The sequence below is a fragment of the Notothenia coriiceps genome, unplaced genomic scaffold (genome assembly GCF_000735185.1).
Source record: "Notothenia coriiceps isolate Sejong01 unplaced genomic scaffold, NC01 NC01_scaffold00004483, whole genome shotgun sequence".
Classification (NCBI taxonomy): Eukaryota; Metazoa; Chordata; class Actinopteri; order Perciformes; family Nototheniidae; genus Notothenia; species Notothenia coriiceps.
The window spans coordinates 184,805-201,802 of NW_011337184.1; the positions used below are offsets into that span (position 1 = coordinate 184,805).

The 16,998-nt window shown below is 38.9% G+C and overlaps 1 protein-coding gene across 1 annotated transcript in view; it reads left to right on the top strand.

The window, feature by feature from the left end:
• Positions 1–16,604, top strand: part of pigg (phosphatidylinositol glycan anchor biosynthesis class G (EMM blood group)) — a 30,566-nt gene extending 13,962 nt beyond the window's left edge. The window contains exons 3-5 of the mRNA XM_010767501.1: positions 4,151–4,460; positions 10,283–10,446; positions 15,561–16,604. Of these exons, the coding sequence (XP_010765803.1) occupies positions 4,158–4,460; positions 10,283–10,446; positions 15,561–15,783 (690 nt within the window). The 5' untranslated portion in view covers positions 4,151–4,157 and the 3' untranslated portion in view covers positions 15,784–16,604. The remainder of the gene's footprint in view (positions 1–4,150; positions 4,461–10,282; positions 10,447–15,560) is intronic.
• The last annotated feature ends 394 nt before the right edge of the window (positions 16,605–16,998 follow it).

Sequence of the window (16,998 nt, forward strand, 5' to 3'; positions counted from 1 at the left end):
GGGGGGTCGACCCCCCCTGACTCCATTGTTAACTTCCGTAACTTAGTGACATCACTGCGTAAAACCCGCACTTCTATTGGCTAGCGCACCAACACACTGTACGTGAGGCTAAGGGGCGGGACATTTCTAAGCAGTTGACCAATCACAACAGAGCCGGCCATCCAACCTGAAGCGCAGGCAGTATGAGACAAATAAAGCACTTTTTGAACATTAAAGCATTTCAACATATCACAATAGAGACACTAAATACAAATCAGATGTGAAATGTCCTCTTTAAGAAAAGGCATGGTACTTTCTGTAAACACAAACATAAAGACGTTTTTTCCTACAGAAGTTAACGACTAAGCCCGGCAGCTGAAATCCATCACTGTCCTCGCATAAAATCAAATCCAGGCCAGGATTTTCCCCTTTTCCTGTGCATAAAATAATGATGAATACAATCCCTGCCACATTGTTCGGGGAGTTGTGAATAATAAAAAATAGTGCTGTATGGAGCATATTACTCTGCTCTTTTCCTACGCTGGAACAGGTTTCCACGAAACACACTGATTAATAATACATGTCCAATACTTGCTCAACTCCTTCAGGATCAGCTATTATCCTGTCGTACTTTTCAGCTTTGACTTCATTCTGCTGCAGCGTCCCTTCACCTCGTGTCAGCGCTCTCTTGAGAAGAAGGGTGTTTGCAATGTCATGATTGTGAAGGAAAAGATTTTCTAAAAGCTTTTGAGCCCTTGTAGTTTGGAAATATGACCAGAAGCTACGTTAAATAATGATGAGGGGTACTGGGATCAATAGGTACAAGTAATATAAAATGGTGTATTCTTAATGACTGGGTTAATCTCTTCATGTTTGCTAAGAATATAATTAAAAGTCTCAGTTTCCTCAGGCTGTAATTCCTTTAAAGAAGCATTGATTTCCCAAACTTCATTAGCTCTTAATGCTCTCTTTCCTCCTTCATTTGTACTGAAATGGAATAAAACCACTTATCACTGTAGCTCCTACCACTCTTTTATTTTCTGTTTTCTGTTTCTTAAAGCCTAATTCAATTATTCCTCCATTTTGGACATACTGTATATTAATGAATGTAAGTTAATTAAAATGCAGATATTAAAGGTGGGGTATATCATTTATTTCAGAAACACTTTTTGTTATATTCAATGGAATGCATCCTGATAGAAATGAATATATTAAATACTTTGACAATAAATACATAAAAAAAATCATCTGTGGAAGCCGTAGTACTGTAAAAAGCACCACCAATAATTTTAGCCGGCCCGGCTAAAATAACTGGATGGCCTACCTGCCTGTCAGCCTTCCATCTGTGCACAAACTTATCTCGTGCCCTCATTGGTCATGTGCGCGTTCGTGTGTGTTGGAGGAGGGGCTCTGTGAGGAAGTCTGAAGGAAGTGGCAGATTTTTTCCGGTTGTGTATTTTCAAATTCTAGCGCACTCGAGCTGGTTTCTCCAAAATTACACACCCCACCTTTAAGGATGAAAAAGTATTTTTATTGAAGTTGCTGTGAATTAAAGAAAAAGCTGAATGCCTGAAATGTAAATTAAACTAAATATAATTGCCCACATAATCGAAAGCACTTTTCCTTTAAAGCTTCAATTTGGGACCTTTTTGAGCATATCAATTATTGATGGTTTGAAAATGATTTTTTGTCGAGTAAGCCTTTTAGAAGAAGAGCCTTGTTTAACCTTGTAGTAGCTTCAGCTTTTAGACTCAGATTTACAGGGCAGTCATTATGGGCCTTAGCCATCGTTAAGTCTGCAGTCAATCTCGCTGACGTGAATTTAAAGCTTATGTAGCTTACTGATCATCCGTCAAACTATTAAAATAGAACGTCCTGTTTCCTAAACGTGTCATGTTAAATGTGTGGGGCAAAAGAGGTTGAGTCATAGAGAAACAATTGTGCATGTAACTAACCAGAGCTAAGAAAACGAACACAGTTTTCTGATATCAGAAAGACAATCATTTTCAAGTTTAACTGAAGTGGGAAAAGCCAACTGTAAAAAAAAAAAAGAAGGCCAAATTCCAAACCGACCCCCACACACTCCTACTCCGTGAAGCAGTGAACTTGTAGTCTCACTCTCCGCTGAATGAGGCTTCTTCTTTAAGGTGAAGGTTGTAAATACAGTGGCACGTTTTGGGACAAACTCCCCTCTCTCCAGCAGGAACAGGATCACAGTTTGAACTTTTCCTAACAATGGTTTCAAATCATCATCTCTCAGACAACAAATATTAAATAATAATGATAATAAAACCCCCAAAAACTTTAGTGACATTTCTTTTTTTGTAAGTTTCTTTTTGTTTCCAGATCTGATGTTTATTACCTGGTTGGCTTTACAGCAGTCCCTATAAATATGAAGTACCGTTTAGACTAGACACGGATATACTGTATATCACGTGAAAATAAGTTATAATAAATACAATTTAATGTAGCTTTCAAGTTAACATCAACATGACAATATTACACTTCTTTAACTTTGCGCAGTTTATTAGCAAATGTTTCCATGACGGACACAAACACGTTGCAACTGGTGAGATGGTGGTTAGTCAGGACCGATGCAGAGTCGCCATTGGAGGGCTCCATAACCCACTCCCAGTCCCCACTGATTGGTTTGGAACAGCACTTAATTAGTGGACCCTCTGTGGGTAGGGGTCTGTTTGGAATTGGGCCTAAATCTCATTCACATCTGATTGGTCGGCGTCAAAAGGTAAGCAGTAAACGTGGTCAAAAATGAAATAACTTAAACTTTAAGGGCAGAGCTTGGCAAACATGTTGGGCGATGTGCGATGCCGAAGGTAGCTTCCTCCATAGAAACACAGTGGCAACGCCAGCGGAGAGACGTTTTTACCGATAAAAATTGTTTAATGTCTGATTTGTGTCAGAATTGTACCTATAATTGAAAGAAGTTTGTAATATTCACAACTCCTGTAAACAGTAACTCTTGTGTTGTCTAACGCTAAATTAAAGGGACAGTAACCTTTATCCTTGGGAGTGTATAATATCTAGAAAGGAAAGCAGACGTACTGTTGCCGCAACCTTGTCATGGTGGATATAATATGACAGATTATGCCTTTTCACAGAGGTTTATTACAGAAGAAATAATACAATTACAAAGTTTTAAGCATCACAAATCAGCTGGTTTAAACAGGTTGTGGTATTAAGGAGTAGTCTTGGCTGTTGTCCTTTCTATTTACAACTTGTGATACAAAAAAAGAGAACTTTGCTCAGGAACAGTTGTAAAAAAGCAATATGACCTTAAATGCACTAGAAATGTATGAAAGCACGTTTCTCAATCATAACGATGGCGAACGTACAACAGACAGAGTGATGTGTGGGAGAGTCTGTTTTCCTCGGGCCATTCACTCTGTCTTCCAGTCTCATACCTTTAATTATGAATGTTACATCGACACGTTGCATACTGAATGAAAGATGGGTTATGAGTTACAGAAATATAACTTGTTCAGCAAGAGACAAGGATATTAAATTAATTAAAGGAGTGAACTTTGAAATGCTATAATAACAAAGAGTCTGAATATGCAGGAACCAGAGATAGTGTTTGTTAGACTATAGAGAAATTGAGTGTGTATTGTCCAAAACTGTCTCTAATCATTAAAGATAAGAAATGACAAGCATTGTTTTGAGCTTTTACAGCATTATTTCCTAACTGATGCTGTCATATTTGCTCATTAATCAACGTTTTCTTCAATATCAGCATCAGAGACAATTTATGCAGACCTGCGGTCTTGTTTTCAATGCTTTTGAAGGCTTTATGCTTTAGTGCATTTGATGTATTAAGATTGCTGTTTTGTTTGTGTTAATTAGCCTCATTTTGTTCTCTTCTGTTGTTTTTCATCTTTTTAGTTTTCACCTTTAATTTGATAAGAAGCATATTTTCCTGTTATCCTCCAGTATATAAAGTCTGAATTCAATTATTTTCCTCATTTCCCAAAAACTAAATCTGTCTGCTTTTAATTGCTAAATGCATGGGCAGGTACAGCAAGGCTGCCAGAGTCCCTCTCCTAGAGTCACTTAGCACAATTACTTGAATATTGAACTTGAAGTTTTGTAGAGAAAAAAATCAATAGCGGTTTAAATGCAAAAAGTGACACAGTGTGTGATCCTTCTCTTTTAGGGGAACAATGGAGGCGCGCTTTGTGTACGTCTTCATCTTGGGAATCCTCTTCACGGGCACCAAAGACCTGCTGCGGTCCCAGATCATCACATCAGATGCCAGGTTGAAGAGCAGGGGATTATGGGAGATTTACAGTGGCCTGGTCTTGTTGGTGACGCTGTTGTTTCGTGCTCACAACCTGCCGGTCCTCTGCTGCTGCCTGTTGATCCAGACGCTCATGGCCCAGTTCATCTGGAAGAAACTCCACTACGACGCGGCACAAACTACCATCATGCACTACTGGTTTGGACAGGCCTTCTTTTACTTTCAGGTGAGCAACCTTAATGATGTCAGTGATAGCAGAGCTTAACCGCCTGTTTGTGGGCGGTGTATCAAGTCAAACAAACTCCATATGTATATAAATCGGGATAACTGCGTCAAAATCTTATTTTATTTTTATCAAAAGCAGTATTTCCCCACAAATTACTTATTTACAGTATACTGTATACTTTCTAATAGTGGGTGAGAAACTACCCCCGCCAACACACACACATTACCCACTTTACTTTATCGCTTGTTTTGGTATATCTTTGCTCTCATTACCTTTATCATGGAGGTAATGTTTTTGGCTTGGTTTGTCCGTTTGTTTGTCTGTTAATCAGCTGGATTACAAAAAAGATACTACTGACCTATCTACGCTGGAGGGGTTTAGCATGTGCCCAAAAAATTATATTTAATTTAATATATAATATTTTAGTTTAGTTATCGAGAGATGGTGCATTGGTTCTGCATACATGTGATGTCGCAATATTTAGCAAAATGAGCGCATAATCCCCCTCAAACTAAACATCTAAGTGGAAATAGCCAGCAAAGTCCAGACCAGTAAAATGTTCGCTGCAGTAAATCTTAAAACTACTGTTCCCCTTAAAAATCAATCACCCAACCATTAACAGTGTACAAACTACAACCACTTCACAAAGTGTGATACCTATTTGTGCTGACTTCATAAGTGCAGAAATGTGAAGATGTTAATCAGAGCCCAAATGACCTGTATTTACAAAAGAGAGTTCAGGGGACAACAAATCAGTAAGTAGGTTTTTTTTAGTCTGATTGTAAGAGACATCTAATTTAGCTCTCTGACACAGAGTGTAGCAACATTTAGAGAAGCTATCGCGACTGATAAAGTGTTGGAAACAGCATTAGGTGCAGTTCGGGGCAGTGAAAGTGCTTCTGTGTAAATTATATTACTTTCACGCAGCACTGGGATGACAGCCAGCTGGACTAATTGTTTCGTGTGAAAACGTAACATGAGCAATGATTTCCTTAAAGGCAGATATGGTACCTGTCTTTTTAACCTCACCAATATTTGGTTATCAGATCTGTATTTCTGTCAACAATGACCTTCCAAATTGCTAACATTTTAATAACACTCATCACCTCTTGGGTAATTAATACTGTGATGGGCTCGGGAGTAGAATGCCACCAGACAATTTTCAGCCCGGCGCCCAGGCATGTAATTACAGACCTTTGAGTAATAACGGAGCTGTAACCATAATGGATCTGTAAAGCTGCCACATGTGATTAAAATGTGCAGCTCCCAAAGAAAAACTGGTGTCATGTAGAACAATCAAATTATGTTGAATAATAACACAGCAATTAGAACTGATCACTGAGCTCCTGTTCCTAATTTATCAACGCAGTAGGAAATTAGAAGAGTCAAACATAAGGTGTCAAGGGAGGAATAGCTTTTTTACTAAAACTGCAAAGAATAAACAACTCTGCTACAATCATTCAAACCAAAACAAGCTCAGTCATTATCAGTAAGCTTTGGTTTATTTCAGTTTGAATCAGCTGTCCTACTCGGTTGGTGGGATTTCCGCTAACTGGTTTAGCTAGCTGAGCAGCACCTCTCGCTCGTTCTAAAGCTCACTGGTTGTTAGCTCATGAAAACGGAACTTTTCAAACATCGCTGTTGTTCCTTTTTTACGTTTGTACTTGTTTGTGTTTTCTTTTGTTAACAATGCTAATATCTTTTTTTTTATATATAAGGTGGTTTTCATTGCTGCCAGGGCCGGCCCTGACCAATTTGCTGCCCTAGGCAAGGGCACCCCCCCCCAAAAAAATGCAGACACTCACCATGACTCGCGCATGCATGCACGATTGTGGCATGACCACCAAAACAGAAAGATATGGACACAAGATGTGTGCAAATGTATTTAGTATCCTATCCATTTGAACTTGATTTAAGTTTAAGATTTTTTTATATTGAAGTTAAAAGCATCAATCTGGTGCACTTTGAGAGCAAAATCAAGAGATCTATGGATACATCTCTCAACACCCATATGAAACAGAACTGTAAGCAGATTTTCTTTTTATTTATGGATATCTTACAGATCACTCCCCTTTCAAACTGTATTCTTGTTTATTAATAACAACTTGTTTTGACTGTCATATAGTATTTTATACTATAAGAGAATAGATGAAAATCTATTAAAACCTATAATTGCACACTAAAACCATTATTTCAAAAAAAGAACTATTTCACATAAACCTCTGGTTTTTACTGGGGCGGTTCAACTTGATTTTTGGGGGGGGGGTGCGCCATAGTTTATGGGCGCTGTACGCAATATAGGCGTAGTTCTGTTAGTATAACATAATAAGGTGCACTTTGTTGATCCAAAATCGGGAAATTGTGTTGTTATGAAATTAAAAAAAATTGTTTTTACATTTCTAACTTTTTTTTAAAATGTTCGGCGCCCCCCATTGATTGATGCGCCCTTAGCATTCGCCTATACTGCCTATGCCAAGGGCCGGCCCTGATTGCTGCAAAGAGTGGTGCAGGAATAAATCCTAAATCCAAATTTGAGTTAGCATTTCACCACTTCTTGTCTCGAAATCAACAGTTTTTAATGTGTTTTAAGTTAGATGCCTGAAATATGGTCTTTGGTAAACAAAAATTTAAAAAATGTTCTGTGACCACAAAAGTCAGTAAATACCCCACTGGTGAATGTCAAGAGGTTCTCTGTGTCTTCAACGGCCATGCCTAAGAAGTGTCTAAATGACGCTGATAAACCCCATCATGCCCAACCCAACATTATCTACCTTTTATTGAAGAATTGTTGATGTAAAGTCATGCGACCGCCATTTCGTTTGTTTATAGCCTAATGTTAGCTTTTTACTTCTGGCGGATGCATTCACGCTTCAAAAAGCATAAAATTGGTGTTAACATGAGAAAAATAATCAAGCTGAAGAAAACACGTAGGTATCATAAACATGTGTTTTCGACAGATCTTATTTTCTGCAATAATCCAAAATCCAATGGAAGAATCCCATTACTTATCATTGAGGGAACCCTGGCGATGTTAACTTCCAGGTCAGCCCCTTTGTAAATACGTCATCACTGCATCACTCTTTTCACTCCTGTTTTTCAACTATTAACTATTTTTAGAACTCTGAAAAAGTTCCCTTGTCTGAAAACGGCTTTAGTTGCTTTTGCTGCTGTGTTTTATTAAATATTGGCAGAGAGCCTTGTCTGGCAGCCAAAAACAAAAAAGCACAACAAGACTTTGGGAAATATTCCAAGTAGCCTCAGATGTAGACACCAAACAAAGTTGAACGGTCTCACCGTAGAAGTTTTGCCCGTCTGCATTGAGCTGTCGTGATCAAATCAAGTAGTGGATGCGTCAGATCTGGCTGTGGATTGTCCGTGAATACGTCCCCGTCCCAAAACCAGATGGTCAGTAAAGCAGAAAGGAGGTGTTTATCCTTCACCAATGACTTTGTGTTGCCACATGAGTAAGCACAAGTCGCATCGTGGTTATGAAATCAGAAACAACTGAGCAACCGTCTGTATCAAATATGAATCATCACAAAGATGTCTTTAAAGCTCCAAATCAAACCTGATCTTCCAGATTCCAAATTCAAATCAATGAGGACATTTCTGGCAAGTCATTTTTAAGGTTAATGAACATGACTTTTAAATAATCACTTCAGTCTGAATCTCAATAATACAACTTTTCAGGCAGTACTGCTTTTCCACCAGTGTCATATTTGTATATATTAACGATCAAAGCAGGATGTTAGCAAGAAAGCTGGTAGAAAATGTCCATATGCAGCCCAACCTGCTCTCTGATATTCACTGTTTGTAGAAAATGAAACCAGCTGTTAAGATATCTTCCTGTGTGATCAAAGTGTTGTGCACAGAAGGAAAATAAAGAACTATTTGAAGTGTTGCTGCTCATGGATCATCACTGCTTTCCAAATGAACAAGAAAGACGTCCTTGATCTCCACTGATTCCCAGTTTTTTCTCCCTGTAAATATCCCTGCACGCAGTGGATTTTAGATGTAATTACCACCTGTTACGCACATGGAAATTGAATTTGCTAAGTATAAAACACTGTCAAAATGATATACTGTAAATGAACCAATTTGAATTTTCTCAACCATGACAGTGTTTTTCACAGCTGCTGCTCTGCGGCTCAGGTTGACGGATCTGTCTGAACAGAACGTGTTTGATTTCAATAACCTGAATTCACACACTCTCTCCCTTAATACTGAAAATATTTCTCTACTTAACGAATTTCATCTTATATCAAAGAAGCATCTCAACAAGCCTCAATCATCCAATCAGAGGACTTTCAGAGATTGATTAGGGACCACTCTGTAAGGACAGTATGTATTAGCAGAAAATAGCATTCAAAGATAAGGAAAATACACTGAATACAGTAATACCAGTACATTATTAAGGGGTACATAATATGAAAAACTCTCTGTTTTAGTGCTTGTGTGAATATATTTGAGGTACCTTGAGTGCCTATACCAACCCACAAACGTTAAAATAAGAAAACTTAGTCGTTCTTTGTTTGACTGTTTAAGTCAGAAAACATGGGATTCAACATGTTTCAAGTCACATGTTGGCTCATAAGAATGCCCCCATAGAGTTGGAGGCGGGTCATCGTTCATTCCTTTAAAGTTGCTCAGTGGCACAAAGGTAAAAAAAGTGCATTTAATAGCCAACACACTGATGCACCATGGACCCTACACTGTCACCAAACATTCATTAACGAGTCAAAATTGAAGGAAAATGTATGGATATACATAATATGGAGAAAAAAAATCAACTTTAGACTTTTAGATATTTACCCTTATTAGTGTTTATAAATCAGATCAAGGCTGTGCATTTAACATAGTTCACACAGTTGCCTATTCAGTGAATACATATACATGAAATATATATAATTTAAACATTAAAATAAGCATTATCAATGCTAGCGATACAAAATAGCAGAGAACCAATGGACCTAATCAATGAAAAATGTAAATCAACCTGAATGCTCCAACTAAAGTCAGATCAAATGTAAAAATGAAATACTTTGTCTGTCTGTCCATTGATAAAAGGCTGAAAATAATTTCCAGGGATAACTAGGTTCAGTCATTATTTTTTACTCTATTAAAAGAGTCTGTCCTGTGAAATTGAAGGAAAAAAATGCTAACTTTATGATCTGCAGTAGCCAAATACTGACTACTACCACTTTATATATTTGATTAAAATGAATCTCTTAGATGCTGGTTGAGCCTCAGATAAAACAAGCTCATAATAACAATTCTTAATTATTCAAGGTTATGAAATGTTTCTTTATCTCCTAAATGTTATTACATTTGAGCAAAGGCATATTTTCCTGATCTAAATATAACTGACATTAGCACAACCAAATACCCTTTATATTGTGGCTATAAATCCTGCAGCAATTTCTAAAGCTTCCGATGAAACTCCTGAACTGTAATAAATAACACACGGTTAGAAAAGTTGGATATTCAGTTTACTTCAGGCATATTTGGCTCGTTCAAGGGATACTGGAAATTGTTGAGAAAGTTAAATACGCCAGAAATTGTTGGGTCTTTAAAAACCAAAGCGTGTGTGCCCACCTCCACAGTAACCTGAGCCGGCTCCAGAGAGCAGAGTCGGCTCCGGTCAGAGACTGGAAAGACAAACTGGGCCGCTGGGAAGAGGCCAGCCGCTGAGCGTAATGATGACAAAGGGCTGCTTCTTCAGAGTGCTAAAATGCTTACAAAGCTTCACCCACAGATCATTGTGTGCTCCTTTTTCTCTCCATATACAGATGCTAAAATTAGACCTCTCTTTTCTCCTGCAGGGCAATTCGAACAACATCGCCACCGTTGACATTTCAGTGGGCTTCGTTGGACTGGAAAGTTACGTAGAAGCACCGGCCATCTTCTTAACGGCCCTCAGCACTTATGCGGGGCCCCTGCTCTGGGCGTGCCACCTGGTCTGCTTCCTCAGCTCACAGAGAGACAGGTGAGGCTCAGTTATGACTTACTCATTAACTCAACACAAAACAACTTTCATTTATATTGATTTGATTATAATCACTATGAACCTTTCAACATAATCATGAATGTTGGCTATCCTGGCTCAAATGGTGAAACCGAGCTCCCCATTGATATCCAGACAGAAAAGCAGTCTACACATTTTCCGACGCAGATGCAGTATAGGAACCAACCTGTTCCTATACTGCATCTTGGCCCAAAAAGAAAATCTCACCTTTGTTTGTAGAACTTTAAAAATGATTGCTTAATCCAGTAGCACTTACAATAGTTTAACTATAGAAAGCTTATTTAACTCCAGGATTGTTGGGACCTTTGTTTATATTTGTGGAAATTGTGGTTAGGGCCACGAGGGATGTCTTTACTGCTTAGCTACGTCCCTGTGAGAAGGAGGCTGGCAGCCAAATAACAGCGTAAATTGTAATTCTGCTTATATTAGCAATTTACAATAACCAGATAGCTGCCTATCAACCAGTCAGCTGTAGGATTACGTTTAAATAGTTAGCTACAAGTTAGAAATGATTTAAACTTTCAACTACTGCCAATCGCTCCTTCAGATTTGTGAAAACATTATTGTAACAATTAACACTTTAGTGTCATAAATACTATCGTTTTTAAAGGGGCTCTATTATGCTTTATGGGGTGTTCCCTTTCCTGTAGTGTGTTATATAGATTATTGTGCATGTAAATGGTCTGCAAAGGCTAAAATCCCAAAGTTCTCTCCCACCCGTTCCTCCCAATGCCTGAAACACCTCCATTGGACTCCTTTGTTTACTTCTGTTTCATAATGACATCACCATGTAACACGTGTTTTTATTGGCTAGCACTCCAACACATTGTACGTGATAGGCTAAGGGGCGGGGCATTTTATGAACCACTGTTCACCACTTTCCACTCTTTTTACTTTGGTTTCCACCATCTGCACCAACACAACATCACTGTTCCAGTTATTTCTGAGTGTTGGTTGTTTCTATTTTAAAAACCTATTTTTGAAGCGAACCCTCTCTGTGGGGCGGAGCTGGTGCGTTGAGATATCCTGTTAAAGGAATCTTGCTCACAGGGTATCAAAGATGCGTGTAAACAGCTTAACCTGCATAAGACCTTAACTGGAGAGAGGCCATTATCTGGGGTGCTGTACGTGTGAGAAACATCCAACAACTACAGCTCGCCCTCAGCATGACGCCGCGGCACACAGCTGAGTGATGAGATCTGTGTCCGGGCAACAGCTGCCCTGCTGGTGGAGCCAACAGTTAAATGCTGAATTTAATGTAAAAAGAGTTTAACTTCCTCTGTTGGGTAAATGACAGAAACTGGTGATTAAAAAGTCACTACTTTATGCAAAACATTTCTTAATTTTGTTCCAAGAAAGGTCTCCAGAAATGAGACTGCAGAGGCTGTATACCCATGCATGATCTGTATTCTTAATAATCTTTGATGCCACATTTTAATATGATGTGTTTAACATTTCAGTAGCTCTTCCAGTGCCTGATTACAAAGTTCTACCCATCTGAACGTTTTTGTGGCGCTCGCAGCAGAGCCTAGAGATTTTAGCTTTGATTTGATTCGTCTATCCAGCACTTGGACGTTAGAGTTGATGTGGACCTTTCATTTAGTACTACAATGAGGTAGAGCATTCCCGGTGACCAACAGTTTGATCCATGACAAAACATTGTCAAAAAGAAAATCAGTTGCCATGCTCCCAAGACCTCCATCATCTCTCCTGTAGACCCACAGTAGAGGGGTTACAAATGAAAAGCACAGCTGAGATTAAAGCTACTCCTCAGGGAGCTCCAGAAAGGTATGGCCTTTATTTTCTACTAGAAGAAGAAAACCTCCTCAGAGAAGCATGACAGCACCTCATATACAGTAGCAAAGAAATCACTTTACAGTAAACAACACCACCACAGAGTTCAGATAGGAGGGAGGACAAATGTTACATCGGAAAAAACAAATGTCTATTTGTTCCAAGTGACATCTTCAAATGATTTGTCTGATCAAAGTCCACAAACTTAATTTATTCAATTTACAATGAAGAAAAAAAATAAGCAATCCTCATAAAAACATTCAAATTAGTTTGGCTTATTTGGTGTTCTTTCATGTAATGCTTCTGCATTGATCTAATTGATTCAGTGTATCACTCTGTTGAATTCACACAGTCCTATACACACATGCATAGGAATCAGAGGAGGGAGAAGTACTCAGATCTTGTACCAAGTACCAAAGTGTAGGAATACTCTATTACAAGTAAAAGTCATGCACTAGTACTAAAGTATCAGCATCAAAATGTACTTAAAGTACCAAAAATAAAAGTACTCATTATGCAGATTGGTCCATTTCAGAATAATATATCTGATATGTTTTATAATGATTGATCATGAAAGTGTTCTCAAAGCTGGTAAAGGTGCAGCTAGTTTGAATGACTTTGTATACTGCAGGGTAGCTTGTGGATTTACTCCAGGTGGAACTAAAGTCTGATTTGACACTTGATTATATTTCACATCATTCATCCACATCTGTAAAGTAACTAAAGTAGTGGAGTAGAAGTACACCATGTACCTCTGAACTGTAGTGGAGTAGAAGTAGAAAGTAGTATAAAATGGAGAAAGTAAAGTACAAGTATCTCAAAATGGTGCTTAAGTACAGTACTTGAGTTAATCTACTTAGTTACTTCCCACCTCTGATAGGAATATAGATATGCACAAATTCTTTCACCATTGAAAAAGAAACCCGGATAAAACAATGCAACCACACCTACATTTGTTATATAGCTGACCTGGAAACAGTTTCAGCAACATATGCAGTGTAATCCATAACTTTAGATCTTCAAAATGTATTTCTTGATGTACAACAACAAGGAAAATGTTCCTAGTTGAGTATCTAAAGATTAAATAACAAATAATGATGACACTCGGATCCACAGACGTGGTGACAGATGAAACTGTAAGACCGTCTGGTGCTCAGGAGCTCATTAAGAATTCACTGTGCGCCATCAGCAGCTCGACCACAAGGCGAGTGCTGGGAGTGGACTTTGATCGATAGCTTTCCGACGGGCTCCCTCCACACACTCAAACTCTACTTAAGGCAAAGAGAATGTTTCTTCATTGTTTTTACTGCACTGTAAACCTTCAAAACTGACCGATCAGAGGAGACCCGTAAACACCACTTTACCTAATTACCATCAGGAAAACCTTCTTCAAAGTGTCGCATATTCTGACGTAAACACAAACGACAAATACAGTTTCTATTTTAGCCTTGATTTCCAAGACACTCTTTGAGATTACCTTGGAGACAGACAGTGATTTTCAAGGCTTCCTGCTTCTTTGTGAGCTCAAAATGGAAATGCATTCCTGAAATAAAATGTACACCTGTAGCCTTTCATCAAAATCTTATTTCAGTGTTTTTCGTGGAGGATTTCCAGGGACCATTTATCCTTCAATTTGCTCTTCTAACACTGTGTTCTTTTGCCCATGTCCGACGGCAGAACAATTCAGTTCTCTACAGAACTTTCTACAGTTTGATCATTTTGTGAAATTATTTCTAAAAATGTCTTCAAGCTAAAGAGTCTTTATCAACTCATTCCTTTCCAAACTTGTGAATTAGAGAATGTGTCACCACTTTCTCCACTGAGAGAATAAGATCATAAGAGGTTGCACATTCAATATTTAAGTAGCTCTTTGAGGTAGAACACAGAAATAAACTTACATTTTAAAAACAGCCGCTCTGTGGAACTAACCATTAGTTTAAGAGCTTACCCTTTAGGCTGTTCATGGACAATGCTGGTATTAGTTCTTAAGTATCAAGTTTGAAAGTCTTTTATAGGTGAATTTGGTAATAACCACACTTGAGTAAAATGTAATTTGTTACTTTCCACTACTTCATATACCTACATACTGTACAGGGCTAAGTATATAAAGTGTGGGTTTTCCTTTGAGGACATATTATTCTCATTTTCAGGTTCATATTTGTATTTTCTGTCTCTACTGTGACATGTCTCCCTGCTTTAATGTTCAAAAAGCTCTTTGTGTTTCTCATACTGCCTGTGCTGCAGCACCTCTTTTCACCCTCTGTTTGAAACCAGAGCCCGGTCTGCTCTGATTGGTTAGCCGGCTCTGTTGTGATTGGTCAACCGCTTAGAGATGTCCCGCCCCTTAGCCTCACGTACAACGTTTTGGAGCGCTACCCAATAGACGTGCGTGTGTTACACAGTGATGTCACTATGTTATGAAAGAAAACAAAGGAGTCCAATGGAGGCGTTTCAGTCGGGGGGGGAGAGAGTGTGTGGGAGAGAAGCTTTGGGATTTTAGCCTTTGCAGACCATGCATAAAAACCTATATAACAAACTACAGGAAAGGGAAATACCCTAAAAGCACAATAGGGGCGCTTGAAGAGAGACTGTTGGCACACAGATGTAGTTTTATGGGTTAGTAATATTGTTTATTCGATTAATATCGACTCATTTCCCCCCCTCCCTAAGACTAGATTGTTTTTCCTGTCTGCCACAGAATTGAATTATTGTATTCAGCTCATTATTGTGTGTGTGTGTGTGTGTGTGTGTGTGTGTGTGTGTGTGTGTGTGTGTGTGTGTGTGTGATATAACTGGCCCTGCGATTGAATTTCCACCTCCAACCTGGACTCCTTCCCATGTCTCCTACTCCTCTTGTCTCTGTCCGCTCCTCCCCCTCAGATGGGACTGCTGCATGTTTCAACTCACAACCTCCCCGTGCTTAGCTAAACGCTGTGTTTCAGTCTTTGTATCTCCGCGTGTTTGGTTTTACATCATCCTCTCCTAATCTCCTTTCTCCCACCCCCCATCCCATCATGCAGGTTTTAAGTCATTAACTTCTCTATCTGAATTTGCCAGCAATCCGTATTATTGAGAGATGATGATTGGATTGAACTCTTCTCCCTGGTACTTGCGTAAGGGGGAAATGTGCTGTGAATCGTCAAACAATCTGCAGCTTTACCGATCATAAGAAAAAAACGTAAAGCAGATTAGAGTGACCTTGGTTCACGTAAAGTTTTGAGGAAGTTATTCACTGAGTGTCCTGCTTTGCCTCCTCTCTGATGACTCCTCTTCCCCTGCAGGAGCCCGGTTGCAGTCGGCCATGGCTGCTACTGTCTGGCCCTGCTGAGGTCTGTGCCCGCTGCGGCCTACATCGTGCTGGTGACCACTCTGCGCTACCATCTCTTCATATGGAGCGTCTTTTCACCCAAATTACTGTACGAGGCCATGCACCTGCTGCTGACTGCGGGGGTCTGCCTCTTCTTCAACACCATGGAGCAGAGCCACACTGCCAGTAAGTCTTAGGGGGCCAAACACGCAGTCCTTCCATTACGGGGAGTCAAAAAGTCGTGAAATAGTCTCTCTATTCTACATGTAAGACTTTCAGACTGATACACTACTGATGCTCACAAAGGGTCCTTCCTTTGGTTCGCAAGAAATACTTTGGAATGCACTTAAAATGTATTTTTGAGCCGTTTGTTTAAATATGAGTTGGATGAAGAATAAAAGTGAAATTATGTCAAGATTTTTGAAAGAGGGAACCTTTTTGTTTTACATATAAATACGTTATATTACCTCAGGGACTTCTGTACGGACAACTAGAAGGTTCGATGTTGTGACTAAATTGTGTTGATGTTACATGGAGAGCACCATGTGTTGGGGGGGTAGTGAACACGGGGTGATGTGTGTGTGTGATAATGCAGCTTAGCTTGTTAGCTAGCAGCTGCATCCACACAGGTCTAATGAATGTGGCAGAGAATGCTGAAAGTCACCTGAACTCAATATGTATTTTGAACAGAGGACTTACGGACTTGATAAAACGGCCAATACAGCATACAATCATGCACTCTTTACTTCACCAGATTATAACTCATAATGGGGTAAATGGATACTACTTTTGTGGTTTTCACAAAAGTGCATCAAAGTCATAGCAACATATCAAAGACAAAGAAATCCCCCTACATTTTTTAATAACATACAACAGGCCAAACTTGGCATTTGAGGGTGATAACGTCTGGAAATTAATAAATGTTTGACAGTGATTATCAAAACTGAATTTGGGTAAAAGGAAATAATATTAAAATACACTTTATGGCAGTTTGAGGACATATGTCTAATGTTTGGTAGTAACACAAGTCAGAATGTCTGCTGTGAACTAAAGGTATACAGTGGTGGAGGTACAGCAGGGGCTTTAATATGGGACTGTTTCTCTTCAGAACCTTTCAAATATTCTTGTGAAATCATCTTTTTTTTTTTTTTTTAAATCCTTTTTTTTTTATTTTGAAACACAAAGCTTTGTCTGTGTGAATATTTGTTCTGTTTCTACTGATATGAAGGTGAGTGGGTTTATCAATTAAATGTAATGCACAAACTAAAGATCAGATAGACTAACATGTTCATGTTTCTTACTTCAAGCTATCTGATGAGATGCATGGCTGCCAAAGCATAACGCTGTTACTGCAATAGAAATCTCTTACTAAACTGAATGCATTCATTAAACAAATAAAGGCAGTCGGGAGG